The sequence below is a fragment of the Rhyacophila brunnea genome, unplaced genomic scaffold (genome assembly GCF_057557595.1).
Source record: "Rhyacophila brunnea isolate RB1 unplaced genomic scaffold, BYU_Rbru_1.0 scaffold_5, whole genome shotgun sequence".
NCBI lineage: Eukaryota > Metazoa > Arthropoda > Insecta > Trichoptera > Rhyacophilidae > Rhyacophila > Rhyacophila brunnea.
In genome coordinates, this window is record NW_028233170.1 from 8117725 (window position 1) to 8132196 (window position 14472).

The 14472-nt window shown below is 34.1% G+C and overlaps 2 protein-coding genes across 10 annotated transcripts in view; one reads left to right on the forward strand and one right to left on the reverse strand.

The window, feature by feature from the left end:
- The window catches only part of ida (anaphase promoting complex subunit 5 ida), an 85594-nt gene that overhangs the window by 24166 nt on the left and 46956 nt on the right, over positions 1-14472 (reverse strand). For 2 of the 9 annotated variants that reach the window (XM_085955377.1, XM_085955371.1), the window contains exon 1: positions 59-268. The exons of the other annotated variants lie outside the window; for them this stretch is intronic. In XM_085955377.1, the coding sequence (XP_085811503.1) occupies positions 59-191 (133 nt within the window). In that variant the 5' untranslated portion in view covers positions 192-268. Of the gene's footprint in view, positions 1-58; positions 269-14472 lie in introns of those variants that run through there. 9 annotated transcript variants of the gene reach the window in all.
- LOC147065975 (UDP-N-acetylglucosamine--peptide N-acetylglucosaminyltransferase 110 kDa subunit-like) lies at positions 4574-9389 on the forward strand. Its single transcript, XM_085955294.1, has 2 exons — positions 4574-8581; positions 9285-9389. Exons 1-2 carry the CDS (start codon positions 5489-5491, stop codon positions 9387-9389), a joined length of 3198 nt encoding a protein of 1065 aa, XP_085811420.1. The 5' UTR covers positions 4574-5488.

The following is a 14472-nucleotide window of genomic DNA, read 5'->3' on the forward strand; positions in this document are numbered from 1 at the left end:
TTATAAATTGTATATATAAATTTATTCTGCTGGTCTTTTTGATAAACATTTAACTTACAATCTTGTTTGAGTACACAGAATTCCCGTATAAAGACAACCACGGCTAGTTTGTGTGAAGTAATATTCTCAATATCTGTCTTTTTCCCGCCATGTAAGTTTATAAAGTCTACATTTTCACCGGAGAATGCCATTTTAAAGCAATAAACTCAATAATTATAAGAGAATTCGATCCGAACCGGTCATAACCATATTTGAAAAATTGACAGATAAAATAAAAACATTTTGGGAATGTTGCCAGATATCTGTGCTACCATCTTTTCTATGTTGATTATTTACGAAAAGGAAAAAAATATATTAGGTATTTCTGAAAAAAACTGAAGTAAAGGAACAGTTTTTATCTCGAATCCTTCAAAATTATAATATTTTGGGCATATTTGCGTAAAATAATGTAGTATTATACATTTTTCGTGGATTCAAAATTATAGTATTGTACTATAATTATAGTACGGTTGGCAACATTACCACCCATAAAAACTGGCCGATTAATATGAAATTGACTTTTTGAAGTTGGCAAGATTACCAAACTATTCTTTTTTTTCAAAACCATTTTTGAATCATGATTGGAGAAAAAATATAAAAAAAGGCAACTACTATATCGATAACATCACAAAAAAAACTGTTATATGTAGGGTAGATCAAGGGCTAAAGGGATTTCAAACTGGTAGGGTGTGGTAGGGGCTCAGGGCCAGAAAACGTTTTGAGGATCCAAAATCTTGACAGAAGTGGTACCTACCTAGATAGCTAATTCCCATAAAATGTAATATTGAAAATAATGAGGACGGCCGATAAGAGTATATTCTACTATGCACCGCTACATATTCAAATTTATTCACACAGCTTACAAATTATAAATTCGAGACATTCACAACATGACGTGATGGGAAAAAACCAAAGAAATATATAACAGTTTTAAAAATATTAATTTATACAAAAAACAAAGTAGATAATTAGAAGAGTAAACAGAAACCTTAAAAAAGAGTACTTATCTACATGAAAGTTCACCAATAGAATAATGAAAGAAGTAGACCCCATTTAATTTTTATATAAAACAACGTCCATCCAGCGCTCCAGAATATTTTACAAACCGTAAGTAGCGCTCGATAATTTTACGTAATATTGACATAGTTGTCTAATTGTATGTGTATTTTATAAAAATAAGTGCGTTAGATTTTTATTATATGGCATATCTAGTTAAGATGGTCAAATTAATATTTCCACAAGACGGTGCGATAATTTTGTAGATTTTATTAAGCGTAACGGGGCTCCGGTGCGTTCCAATCCATTTTGAGCCCTGCGTCCATCTATACTCATCCCCACACGCAAATGGAATTATGTCAATATCCAAAATGATTTTGTTGAACACAGTTAATGCACTCCCAATTGGTATCACCAATGGCAGGTTAGTTCTGAACTTTGGGGGAACAAAATTGGTACTTCCGATTTTTAAAATTCTATAGGTATTATAATAATGTAATATAAGCAAATATATATATCTTCTGGCGAGACTACAGACTACCACTGTAATACGTAAGCATACCTGAGAGAAAGCCAGTCGGATAAAGCCACTAATGGTGTCCATACAGCCTGAACTAAAAGAGTTTTAAAATTTCCTTTTGAGCGTTCGCCACCATAAAGCCATTAGTAGTACATATAGGTATTTTCTTTTTAACACTTCAAGTAGCTATGAGCCCCAATGACAGTAGTTTCGTGGAGTAGTAGAAGTGAAACGGTCACAATATAAACACATAATTATATTATGACCTCACCAGGAATTTAACCTAGAATCCTGGACAAAAACCCAATGCTTTACACACTGAACTATGTAGTACGCCCCATATCTAAATATCGTCACCTTGTTATATCCATTTCCATTTTCTAGCAGCATATATAGTAAAGAAAAAATCCTTTAAGTAGTTAGGTACTATCAGATTTAGATTCACCATAGGGCTTAAAAGGCTAATAATTAAGAATTTGTGGTAAAGTTTTGTTTTATCTCATTTAAAAGAAACTAATTAATTATAGAATGCATTTTGATTAGTAAAGCCTAACTGGCATGAGACCTGTCAAAATAGCCATTATTCTAAGGGCCTGAAGCATAGAATGTTGTTGTTATGTAAAACTAACTAATTACGGTCCCCATAATTAAATGAAATTTTACTGAAACTGAGCACACCCATAATGGCTGAGCGGCTTACGCGTTGGTTTATAATGTCGTGGGTCCCAGGTTCTAATCCTGGGTTTGGCAAATACACATATTATTTTTTAATTTCATTTTTAAAGACAGGGTATGGACCTAATATGTTGAACAAGTGGCTAACACGTATTTCTCGTAAAAACAAAAATCTTTTAATAGAAACCTTCACTCTGTGGATGCCCATATGATTCTATTAATATGCGGGAAGTTTAACGTGAAGCGTGGCCGTTTCGAGAAGTACAATACTGGCATAAATCGCAGCGCCACGACGGCGGCCATGACACTTCAACATATCATTTTCGCACTGGAGGATCGGACATGGTCAAAAAAAGGGGAGTCTATAGCTTCGGGCTCCCAAATTGGTTGGTAATTTTCAGGTCCCAAAAGGTCGACAAAAGGTAGCTAAGTACTTTAAAAAAAAAATCCTTGTATACAGTGGCGGTTCGTCCATATGCACTGTGGTACTGCAGCACCTCCAAGCAAATTGAGACAAATGTAATATTATAATATCCATAAATTTATGTATATTTGAAAATATCAATATTATTAAGGATGTTATCAGCTCGCCCGCGCATTGATACATTCAATGTCCAATAATATTATCATACATCACGGTAAGTACTTGATTTTGCACTGTACCGATTTCAATAGAATATTCTCGAGTGGGCTAAGGAAGGGCGCGGACAGCGGTGCTCGCAGCTGTGAGCCAAATCGGCACTGCGAGTCAGACAGTCCGATTTCAGTATTTCTCCGTTTCTGCGTCACGCGTGAGCAGGTGCGCCACAGCGAGGAAAGACATATAGCTATAATGATTTATTAACATTGTTAAAATTTATTTCTGCAAGCAATTTATGCAAAGTTCTTTATTTTAATTATTTATTTTTAATTTTGATGTTAATCATAAAATATAATCCAAATATAGATTCATTTTTATTTTTAATCAACCGCAGCACACCCAAATATCTTATCCACGAGCCGTCACTGCTTAAATATGTACTATTATTTACAATCGCAAAAAAAAAATGTGCCACAGTAAGAAAGTATGAACAAATTTGAATATCAGAACCCAATATAGTGTTCAGACGTTAAGACAACTATGCAAAAATCATTAATATTGCACACATCAGCGAAAATACTCATAATTGTAATGTGCAATATCATACAGCAAAAAACCACATTCATAAACTGCCTTTTGCTTGTGTTATTTTTCGTGGGCCCCCATATTGTATTAAACCAGGGCTCCTTCAAGTGTAAACCTGCCCCTCAGTACTTTTATTTGTTCCTCTTTTGAAAGCATTTTGTTATTATTAACAAAATTAAATATGTACAATTACGTTTGAATAACAACTTTTCTTGTGGCTCACTGCTGATGTGGCATTCAAAAATAACATTATGTGTGTGTTATATTTCTTCATAATGGAAATTTCATTTAATATTTATGCAGGTTTCATATTACGAATAGATAGTGCCAGTTGTATTGAAAATGAATATTTAAAGAAACTAATTACTTGACAACTTGAAGCTACTTTGAATGACACTTAATATAATATTCCAGAAAATAATTTAATAATACCACAAAACAGTGATAAAGTATCAGCTTATCTATTTATCTACATTTAATAGCCATATAAATTGTATTCTCTTCTACCCTCCAAAAAATTCTAATTGTTACAAAATAAATATTGTTTAAAACAATGACAAATAGTTCAAGTCATATTAATAATAATATGTCAATTTTATTGGTTTCTTAAAACCAAATATAAAATATGATTATTACTCCAAAGTGTGAATCATAAATATAATATTTACGTATTTACATAGTGTTTAATACTACTTTGCTTAAAAATATTGTGGTTAGTACATTTGTTATTAATTTTTACATAACATATTAATACAGCGGTGGTCAACTAGCAGGCTGCCATATCACAGTGTCACTAAAGCCTCAATTACATTGAGCTTCTTTACGAGCTGTTTATTGGCGAATTTACAATCTGCCTGTAAAGTCGCCCAGTGTAATCATCGAATAAGCTAATAAGCAGATTGTAAACACTCTACCGAGAAAAGTTGAAAGCCGGTCAACTTTACACGCTACACGCCGGCGTGTGTGACTTCTGCGTCTGCGCAGTAGAGCGCAGTACCAACCTCCCGGTAAAAAAACGAACTACGTTCCGTCAAAATAGTCGCTGGCTTGTAGCTTCTCAGCGAATGGAAAGTTTCAAATCAAATCGCAGTAGCTGAATCGCCCGCTTTTAAATTCGCCAATAAACAGCTCGTAAAGAAGCTCAATGTAATTGAGGCTTAAGCAACAATTTTTCCGTACATATCCTAAAACTAGCAATTGGAGCGCAGCGACACATCTTGCGAAGAGACACTACTTGTACACTAGTAGTAATGTATATAGTCGCATGCAAGACATTGGCTTGAGCGCAAAACATTATTGATATGACAGTAGTATGTATATTGTCAATGACAATTAATTATGCCTGTCACGGTAGCCTGCGGTCACTGCATTCCAACGTCGAGCTTAGTAATGTTAAAATACTTTCGTTAGTGCTTACACTTCACGTTAGTGACGATTATACCAAGTTCCTGTATTAAATACATGGCCCCCACATCCTGAACCGGGCCCCCAGGCTAGGATCTTTGGCGGAGCCCCCTATCTATCGCTAAGGATAAAGGCAGTGTGATACTCTACAGTAGCGTTTTCCAAATGGTGTACGCGGTATAATTAAAATGTATATTTAGTGTTTTTTTGTATATTTTAATACATCCATTTGAATTATGGAGTTGTCGAGTATCGATACACAATTAAAAATTTTACCGTATAACCGCATAATTTTAAATAATATTTGATGTATGTTTTCAAATTTGTGATGTGTGTTTATCTCTCTTATCTGGTCGACTCGCCTTGCCGGGCCCCAAGGTTAGAGCCCTGTCAACCTCCCTTCATGATTAAATGTATGTAATGTAGAGTGGAGAGTGACCTGAGCATATAATATGTCTAGACTCGGGCAAGAATATACGACTTTTGTTCTCTGTGTTCTGCAAATAATTATTGGAAAATGTATAAATTGGTGCTATTAATAAAATGGTTGAAGCATATTCTTAGAGTTAACTTTCAAGATTTTTTTTGGAAATACTAAACTATAATAAAAACTACAGTAATGTAGTGGCCCTCAATGGATTGGATTGTCACAAGCTTCTTGATATTATTCTGATGGCATCTTTGTATAAATGTTTCCAGGCGTACCTAATAATCCCACCATGAATGTTACAAATGATAATCAGGTGATATCATCAATGAGTTTGCTGGAATTGGCCCATCAAGAATATCAATCTGGTGACTATGACAATGCAGAACGACATTGTATGCAACTGCTTACACAGGAAGATAACATTTCAGCTACACTTTTACTGTTGACATCGATTCATTTGCAATGCAACAGACTTGAAACATCTGAACAATTTCTGAGGTTATCCTTGGAACACAGCCCCCTTCAAGCCGAACCTTACTTTCACATGGGAAGTATTTTAATGCGACGTGGACAGCCACTTCAGGCATTGGAAAACTATCAAACTGCAATCCAAATTAAGCCAGATTACATAGACGCATACATAGCTATGGCGGAAACATTTGTTTTTATCGATGATACAGATAAAGCGATAGAAACGTATATAACTATCTTGAGACTCAATCCCGAAATTATTAATGTAAGAATTGATTTAGGAAATTTACTAAGAAATCTTAACAGATACGCTGAAGCGAAGGGTTGCTACATCAGAGTACTCGAAATGAAGCCCGATTCAGCGATCGCTTGGAATCATTTAGGCTGCATATACAGTATTGAAAAAGAACACTGGCTCGCAATTCATCACTTTGATAAGGCATGTAAGCTAGAACCGACTTACGCGTGTCCTTTTTTTAACTTAGGAAATACTTTTAAAGAATTGAGAATACTAGATCGTGCAACCTCAGCATATCTTCAAACTATTGAACTTTCACCAGATAATGCAGTGGCCCATGTAAACCTCGCCTCTGTATATTACGACAGTGGGTACTTGGAGGAGGCAATAATCAGATACAAAATAGCTATTGAACTACAACCTAATTTTCCAGATGCCTATTGCAATCTCGGAGCTGCTTACGGCGATATGAAACGGTTTACAGAAGCGGAAGAGTGTTATAATCATGCCCTAGCACTTAATCCTTCCCACGCCGACGCTATAAACAATTTGGCTAACATCAAAAGAATTCAGGGAGACGTGGAACTTGCGACAGAACTTTACAAGAGGGCTTTGGAAATAAAACCAGAATTTCCTCAGGCACATAATAATTTCGCTTGCATTCTTAAAGAGCGAGGTCTATACACCGACGCTGCTTTACATTTTAAGGAAGCCATTCGGCTCAATCCTACATTTGCAGACGCATACAGCAATATGGGAAACACTTTAAAAGAGATGAAGGATATAATTGGAGCATTGGAATATTACACTAAAGCAATTGAAATAAACCCAAAATTCACAGATGCCTATTTTAATTTGGCAAATTTTCATAAGGACATTGGAAATATCATGGATGCCATTCAGTACTACAAAATAACTCTAAGCTTAAATAGTGAGCATCACAACGCTTATTGTTGGCTAACACACTGCTTTTTGGTCATATGTGATTGGATAGACTATGAAACATACATGAAGAAATCGGTTGCCATTGTTAAAGAACAAATAGCTATACATGAGATGCCGTCTATTCATCCACATCACTCAATGCTATTTCCTCTGTCTCTTAATATGCGTAAAATAATCGCTGAGTACAGCGCAAATCAATGTATACAAAATGTTAAAATTCTTGGGAAACCACCTTACCAATTTTCAAGGAGACCAAAAGGCCGTTTACGGATAGGCTACGTTAGCAGTGATTTCGGTAATCACCCCACATCTCATTTAATGCAATCGATTCCAGGTCTCCACAACAGAGATGGTTTTGAAATTTTCTGTTACGCTCTTAGCGACGACGACGGCACAACGTTTCGTCACAAAATAGCTACAGAATGTGATCATTTTGTCGAGATGTCAATACTTCAGTACAACAATGGGGAAGCTGCCGATAGAATATATGCGGATAAAATTGACATTCTAATTAATTTGAATGTTTACACTAAAGGCGCGAGGAATGAAGTATTCGCTTTGAGGCCTGCACCGATCCAAGCGGCCTGGCTGGGCTACCCGGGGACCAGCGGATCCACCTTTATTGACTATATCATAACCGATAACATAACTTCACCACTAATATACGCTGATCAATACAGTGAAAAACTTGCTTACATGCCTAAAACATACTTCATTGGAGATCATAAGCAAATGTTCCCACATTTACAGGAGAGATTAATAGTTGTTGACAGTTCGCAGCCATTAAAAGAAGTAGCAGATAATGTAGCCATACTAAATGCTGCCGATTTATCACCTTTTATTGAAAAAGCAGTTGTGAGTGAAGTTAAGGAAAATTTTAAAACAGATGATAACATTGAAAGACGTCTAAAAGTTGCGCAACTCCCAGTTACCACCTTTATAGATAATATGATATCGAACGGACAAACACAGACATCCATTGATGGTATCGTCATTACGAATGGCTCCGTTACAAGTCAGGCAGAGTTTAAAGCGGCCACAGGTGAACAGACTCCCAAGAATATAGTTTTGACTGCTCGCCAACAATACGGCATTCCTGAAAATGCTGTAGTATATTGTAATTTTAACCAACATTACAAAATCAATCCACATATTCTACAAATTTGGGTCGAAATACTCAACCGTGTTCCAAACTCTATCTTATGGCTCGTTCGATTTCCACCCCAGAGTGAGAGTAATTTACAAGCAGCAGCAAAACGGTTCGGATTATCAGGTGAAAAAATTTTGTTCACAAATGTAGTCGGTAAGGAAGAACATGTGAGACGAGGTCAGCTGACCGATGTCTATTTGGATACAACTATATGCAACGGACACACGACAACCATGGACATTCTTTGGGCCGGCACTCCTGTTGTCACTCTATTGGGGAGAGCCTCAGCATCGAGAGTTTCCGCTTCTCTTCTCACTGCTCTAGGTTGCCCGGAACTTATCGCAAGCACTATTGAAGAATATCAAGGTATTGCTGTCCGACTCGGAACAGACAGGAATTATTTAAAGGTTATGCGTGAAAAGGTATGGCGGGCCAGAACTAATAGCCACTTGTTTGACTGTAACTATTTTACTCATAATCTAGAATTACTATACCTTAAGATGTGGGCAAGGTATGAAAACGGAGAAGAACCAGATCATATTATACAGGTCAAAAATTATTCATTAAAATAATGTTTCTTTTAATCTGTTTAATGATTTTAACCAACTGTCATAGTCTAGGATGCCTATTGGTTGTATATGAAAGAATTGGATAGTATAATTATTATGTCTAAAATGTATTTAGCATTCCTTTAATAATTTCACTATTCATTTCAAATAAAATTAGTAACAAAAAGTATTACTGATGATATTTAAATACAGCTTGTTGTATTCAAAATAATGATATAAATCTAAGATGATATAAATAATCAAATCACTAAATACTATTACTTCATAATAAATACATATTTAATAAATTATAAACTTCACAAAAAGTAATTTCATTATTGTAAAATATTTTGAAATCAAGCAGTATAGGAATAGTCTAGATCAGGGATGGCAAATAGAATTTGATCGGCATATAAAAATGAGCCATTTTTTTTTAATTCGTGGCGCTTGCCATTCCTTTTTAGGTTAACACATGATGTGAGGCGTCTAATTCCAAAAAGCAATTAGTCCACATTTGGTCAAAATCGAGAAAAAAATACGAACGTCTTATTTGTATTATTTTACACAATATGTATTGATCTATAAATTCCAAAACGCGACAAACCCTATGAAAAAAAATATTTTAAGTCTCGATTTATTACAAAAAGCGCCAAGTCCGTGTTTCATATTATTTTAAGCATGGTTGATTTCGTGCGTGTTTAAGTCAACCAATAAAGGAACGTTCAATATTGGAAATGGCGTCTCCCATGTTGTAGCATCCGGTAAACTCATGACAGTGCCACGGAAATATGTGCCTTATGCGGAATAAATTAAAAAGTGAGGTTCAAGTAGCGCTACGTCCAATTTTATTTTTCCTATATTTATTACATTTAGGAGGTTATCGGCTGAAGCAAATTGCCATTTGGTTCTAATTTCGACATAGAATACAACGGAAAAAATAATCTCACGTGAAAACAAATAATTGAAGTTTGAAACATAAAAACGTTACTTCCCGCAAATATCGAATTATGGACCTGTCGCTTTTTGTAATTAGACGCCTCATATCGTCGGTGTTTTGTAAAAAGGGCGAATCAACCAAAATGCTATTTTACAGGAGGAGGATTTTTAACTTTTGACATTTATTTATTAATTACCTATGGATGATTATAAATTTCTAACAAATACATAATAAAGCTTAGAGGAAATACTGTCTTGATGATGTGAAAAAAATGAACAAACTTGTATGAAAAGGTCAGAAAAATCATTTTAAATGGATATTCGCCCTTTAGGTTTATTAGGAAATAATTATAATTCAAGTAATTTTATTATGTTTATAATATTTTATTTAAACTTATAGAAGACAAAACAATATAATAGTGAAAGTTAAATTAAATTAAAAACCATATTCTAGTGAAAATTAACAGTGTTTTTGTCCTTAAAAGGCATTTTATACCTAATCAAAATAGTTATGGAACATCAGATTATTTTTTATTAAGTAAGGACAAATTAACTGGACTGGAGATACAAAATGAATAAAATTGTGTGAAATATTGTTTACACGCTGCCTTTTGGAGTTTTCAATTGTTTAATATCTGAAATATATTGTCTGTTGATCTTGATTGCCATCGTTTTCACTGAGTTTCCAAAATTTCTCAAAAATCATGTCCTTTTCTTCCTTCGAAAATCTATCACTGCATTTATATGTACATTTTCTGCAGAAAACATTAAATCGTTTCCTATGTCGAACAACATTTCCCGTCGCAGTTTTATACTCTTTTTCAGCGGCTCTCAGTTGTTTTTTTTTTCTTTCCATAGCCAGATTTCCAGTATTTTATCTTAATGTGTTTTTTCATATGATTTCAAATGATTTTTTAATTTACTTTTATAATGATATTTCTGCTCACAATCATTACAAATAAATGCGGACACAAAGCTCCCTGTTTTTTCGTCCAAAATCAAATCATTTTCATCACATCGACGAAAGTGATCACTTGAGACAGCAATTGTTTCGTTGGATTGGATTTCTTAAGGTTTCTCAGGTAAAATCACCAGCGAATTAATGTGAACAGCGGTAGCGTCACTCAATCTTTCTGCAGTAATTACACCTAATTTGAACTGAACTAATTTAACCATCTGTTGTCCTCGAGACAATCTGAAATACAATAAAATAACGAGTAGGTATTACTTTTTGTAATTTTAGGCGTGTCAGAATGGTAATATAAATAAAACCTACGTGTCAAAACATGCCTACGAGCGGTAAAGTACCACACATTTTTGAAGTTATACTTCTTTTAGCGCGTTTGTGAAATCAGATCAGAGTGTATTTTTGGCGTGTGACATGTAACACATAATTTATTTTTTCACACAAAAAAAAACGCACTCGATTGGATTCGAACCACCGATTGTTCGGTTATCAGCCGAAAGCACTACCTTTACGCCACAGTATGATACTTCAATCGTGACGATTATACAGTATAATATCATAGTTTAGAATTGTTCCGTTGCCTAGGCAGTGAATTTATTATTGTCGGCCATTTGCAATTACTTACGTAAACAAACTATTTAAACATCATAGTGGCAGTTGTTACTTTAAAAATAAAAACAACGATAAATAATTATATAATTTAGTTAATATAAGTTAAAATTTATAGAAATAAAACAACGGCGCTTCAATAAGCAGCCCGTTTTCTTACAAGTGTAATTTAACAAGATAATTAAGAGCTAGTCGAAGAATCTAGGTTATCGCAATTTTAGTTACGCCAAAGTACAACTTCTAACGCGCGTACATAAGTACATACACCGATTTTTTTTTCAAGAATGAATATAATATTATTAAGTAGGTATGTTATGTATACATACGCAAACAATATTAATATGTCAATGTAACATTACAATATTACATAACGAAACCAATTAACAATTGTACAACACGAAAAATTAAACAAGAAAACTTACATCTCACTCATTTTGAGGTAAAGTATGTTGTATCACTCGATGAATACTTAATATTGAATACAAATGCTGTTCAGTTAGTAGAAAAAGCAAATAACTATATTTCAAACTATTGTTTAAAAGATTATCAACTTAAACATTCTCTTATCACTAATGGCTCGATGACATTCAGCTACTTTACAAGCTGCTTGTTAGCGAATTTACAATCTGCTTGTAAAAAAGCCCAGTGTCATCATCGAACAAGCTAACAAGCAGATTGTAAACAATCTACCGAGAAAAGTTGAAAGCCGGGCTACTTTACACGTTACACGCTGGCATGTGGGCCGATCTGCGTCTGCCAGTAGAGCGATAGTGGCGAACCAGCCGGTAAAAAACGAACTACTCAATACGTCCTGTCAAAATAGTACCAAAAATGACGGTTTTAAATCGCTAGCTTGTTGGCTTCTGAGCGAGTGGAAAGTTTTGTGTGTCATCATCACAATCGCACTAGCTGACTCACCCGCTTTTAAACTCAATGACAAGCAGCTTGTAAAGTAGCTCAATGTCATCGAGCCATAAATTACATTGAGGAAACTTCTAAAAACAATCCCGCCAATACACTTTGTCAATATTAAAATGACACGAATGATAGCGACCTTGGGCGAATTTGACAATTTTGATTTAACAATGGTCACATTGATATGTAGGTGGATATGCAAGAAGGGCGAATATCGTATATTCGCCCTTACATCATAACACTTACCACTACTTCAGGACATATTTTATTTTAAAAGGCCTAATATGTCACATTCGCCTTTTATTCATAACACTAAGTGGATATTCGCCCTTACGATTATCGTTTTTAATTACTTTCCCGTGGAGATACAAGTTCGCCATTTTTACACAACAAAGCTAGTGAGGTACATATTGAGTTTTCATTAAAATCTCAATTTCGCCAAAATGGCTGATTCGCCCTTTTTACAAAACACCGACGATATAATCTAAATCATATTTATTGAATATATAAAAAAAGGATACACGTAAAATGAAAGAAAATAAGGAAATATAAAAACATTTAGTAACACACTAATTTTTGTTTCATGTTATATTTTGTGAGACTTTTTTTATATCAGGTTGATATAATATATCGTTTATGGCAAATTAATACATGCTACTGAATCTTCCTTTGTCAACCTATTTCTAGCCTTTGAATGTACATGATTCAATGTAGAAAGAATACTTTCACATGAGTATGTGGAAGAAAAAATGGTCAACAATGAGATTGCTAGTTTTTTAACAGATATAAAAGTATCAGGCATGCATTTCCATGTTTTTAATACTATTGTATTGAACATTAAAAAATAAAAGGAATTTATTTTTTGGCGTGCCATCGAAAACTTTTACCGTGCAAAGTCGGGCACGCGAGCCACATATTTGCCATCGCTGGTCTAGATAATGGTCAAGTGAAAAAGCTATCTACCAATTTATAGTGTAATTAAATACATATCGTCGGTAATTTTCTACAAACATGTATCTCGAAAAACACAACTTTTCAAGAGAGGCAAATAATAACTTTCTTCTCTCAGTTTTTAATTCAGAAATAAATTTTCTTCTATGAAATATCCATTTAAAATAGTTATTTTTCATGAAATATAATATATAACTAGAAGTATATTTTCATTAAAAAATGTATGTTTCGTCAATCTATCTATATCTATCTTTCTATTACATATATCTATACTTTCGACCTATCAGTCATATTGTCTGAGATACGAGAATGCGTTGCAACTTCACTGTGAGTCATTTCACAATATTACTGCAGTAAACACGTATCTTGACTTACGAGAAAGTGCTTCAGTATAATCATCTGTCAGAGTTCAGTATTCTGTATACTTACAAACAAGTAACTCAAGATACGAGTTTATAATATTTATAAAAGTCTTCTGTTGTGATACGAGTTTTTTGTCATTGCTTAAATCTATCATGTTATAAAGTATGTTTTGAGATACGTGTTTGTGAAATATGTGCCTATTCAAATTCTGTATTCATTGCATCAAATAACTCAAAACTCACAAAAATTGAGATACGTGTTTTTAGAAAATTAGCGACGATATTACTAATATCATAAATACAGTGAAACCTCAATTTTATATTTTTGAAGGGAAGGGACTGACAAAAAACAACACAAATAGCGAGAAAATATTACAAAGTTTAAAAACTATTAAAAATTATTAAAATTGGTTTTAGTACATATTTTTGGCTTGTTTATATAAAACTTAATTACGTATATTCATACCCAGTATACTACGGGTATTGCCGCCACGATGGCCGAGCGGCTTAAGCATTGGCTTATAACGTTGTGGATCCTAGGTTCAAATCCTAGGTCTGACAAATTCACAAATTGTTTTTCAATTTGTGTTTGAGTCAGAGATAGACCAAATAGGTTGAGCAAGTGGCTACCATCCATTTCTCGGAAAAACAAAAATCTGTTAATACAAACCTCCACTCTGTGGAGGTCCATAATATGACCTTATTAGGATCGGACATGGCCAAACTGTGGTGAAAATAAGAAAGAGTAATTAAACAGTCCAATTATAGCATTATTTGTTTCTTCAAGCACTTTACTCAATTTGATTATTCATACCCGGTTTACGATAATACACTGACCACATGGCTAACGTATGACTGACGTCGTTCGAGAGATTCCATTTTATGTATAAGAATTATTGCTAACCAAATGTAATACATTAGCATCCGTTTAACATTGAAAGAATAAAAACTTTAAATCCACGAATAGGTACATAATAGTTTTTTTCCATGGATTCTACATTAAGGTGAGAATTTTATTACCTAAAATATTATTGATTAATCAACACTCGGGGACTTTTTTATTTAACAATACACCGCTGGTCTTGAAATATGTGTCGGACCACTGCCCTCGAATCTCTAGAATGCACTGTTCAGACCAATTCGTAATAATT